The following is a 1056-nucleotide window of genomic DNA, read 5'->3' as shown; positions in this document are numbered from 1 at the left end:
GCAGATAAAACCAGACTCAAGAGTCAACTGGTGCGTGCAGAAGCCGATAACCTGCTTCTCGTCAAAGCCATCAGCATTTCCCGCAGTCAACATGGAGAATTACCGAGAACAATCCAAGCAGAAGTGACGCGAGTAGCTACGCGAGTGTCACGCCGTGCCCCATCCGAAGCTTAAATCGTAAGAAAAGGCAATGCATACCGGTACTCCGGACGTTACTTGCTCAGTGTGAGAGTGTAGTCCGACGTCTCCTTGGACAACGCAGCACGGTAGCGATCTTGCAAGATCTCGGCCAACAGCTCGTGCGTTCCAAGCGCCTCCGTGACGCGAACGTCCACGTCTGTGTGTCTGGCACGGACGTCCTTAATGATCTCTTCGATGTCTCCTTTCTCGCCCGCGTGACGGCCATTGGAGAAGAACATTTTGGCACATACAACGATCCCCTTAGTCACGTTGTAGTGATCCAGCGCTACAGCCAGCAGAGGGTCGTTAAAGTCGTATTCGGCACCTTCACGACGCTCCATACACGCAGTACCGACGAGCTTCACACGCTGGTTGGTCTTCAGCAACTCACGCAGTTCGTTCGCTACAAACTCGCGTGACTCATGCACGTCACGACTCGGAGTACCGTGATCCACGACAAGCACCGTCACGTCTTCCTGCAACGTCGCAAAGTCCACAGCTTCGTGGATACGTTCCAGTAAAATCTGAGCCACACGAGTGTCGTGGCCGTCCACTAGACAGCCACCAATACGGACCGAGAGAGCAGCGGACGTTGACGAGACGGAGTCCCATACCTGATTCATCGTCTTGGGCAAGAACTCGGTCAACGTCGAGCTGTTCCCGAAAAACAGTGGGAGCACGACAACGTCGCTCGCACCTTCGCCACGTGTAGCCAGATGCTCGGTCAGCACCATCTCGAACGTCTTGGCTTTGAGTCCATTGAGTTCCTGAGGATCCACACGGTTCGAGAACCGGAAGCTGCATGGCACCACTGGTTGGCCCAGAGCACGACTCAGTCGGAAGCTGATCTGACGCAGGTCCAAGTACGGCTCGGCC

At 55.2% G+C, this 1056-nt stretch overlaps 1 protein-coding gene across 1 annotated transcript; it reads right to left on the bottom strand.

Annotated features, from left to right (window-relative positions):
* Positions 1-212: 212 nt before the first annotated feature.
* Positions 213-803, bottom strand: PITG_22629 (uncharacterized protein; the record flags this gene model as incomplete). The annotated part of the gene is made up of 1 exon (XM_002909653.1): positions 213-803. One exon carries the CDS (start codon positions 801-803, stop codon positions 213-215), a length of 591 nt encoding a protein of 196 aa, XP_002909699.1.
* Positions 804-1056: the final 253 nt, after the last annotated feature.

Source organism: Phytophthora infestans, genomic scaffold, assembly GCF_000142945.1.
Source record: "Phytophthora infestans T30-4 supercont1.4541 genomic scaffold, whole genome shotgun sequence".
Classification (NCBI taxonomy): domain Eukaryota; phylum Oomycota; class Peronosporomycetes; order Peronosporales; family Peronosporaceae; genus Phytophthora; species Phytophthora infestans.
This window is presented reverse-complemented; position numbering and strand designations above follow the sequence as displayed.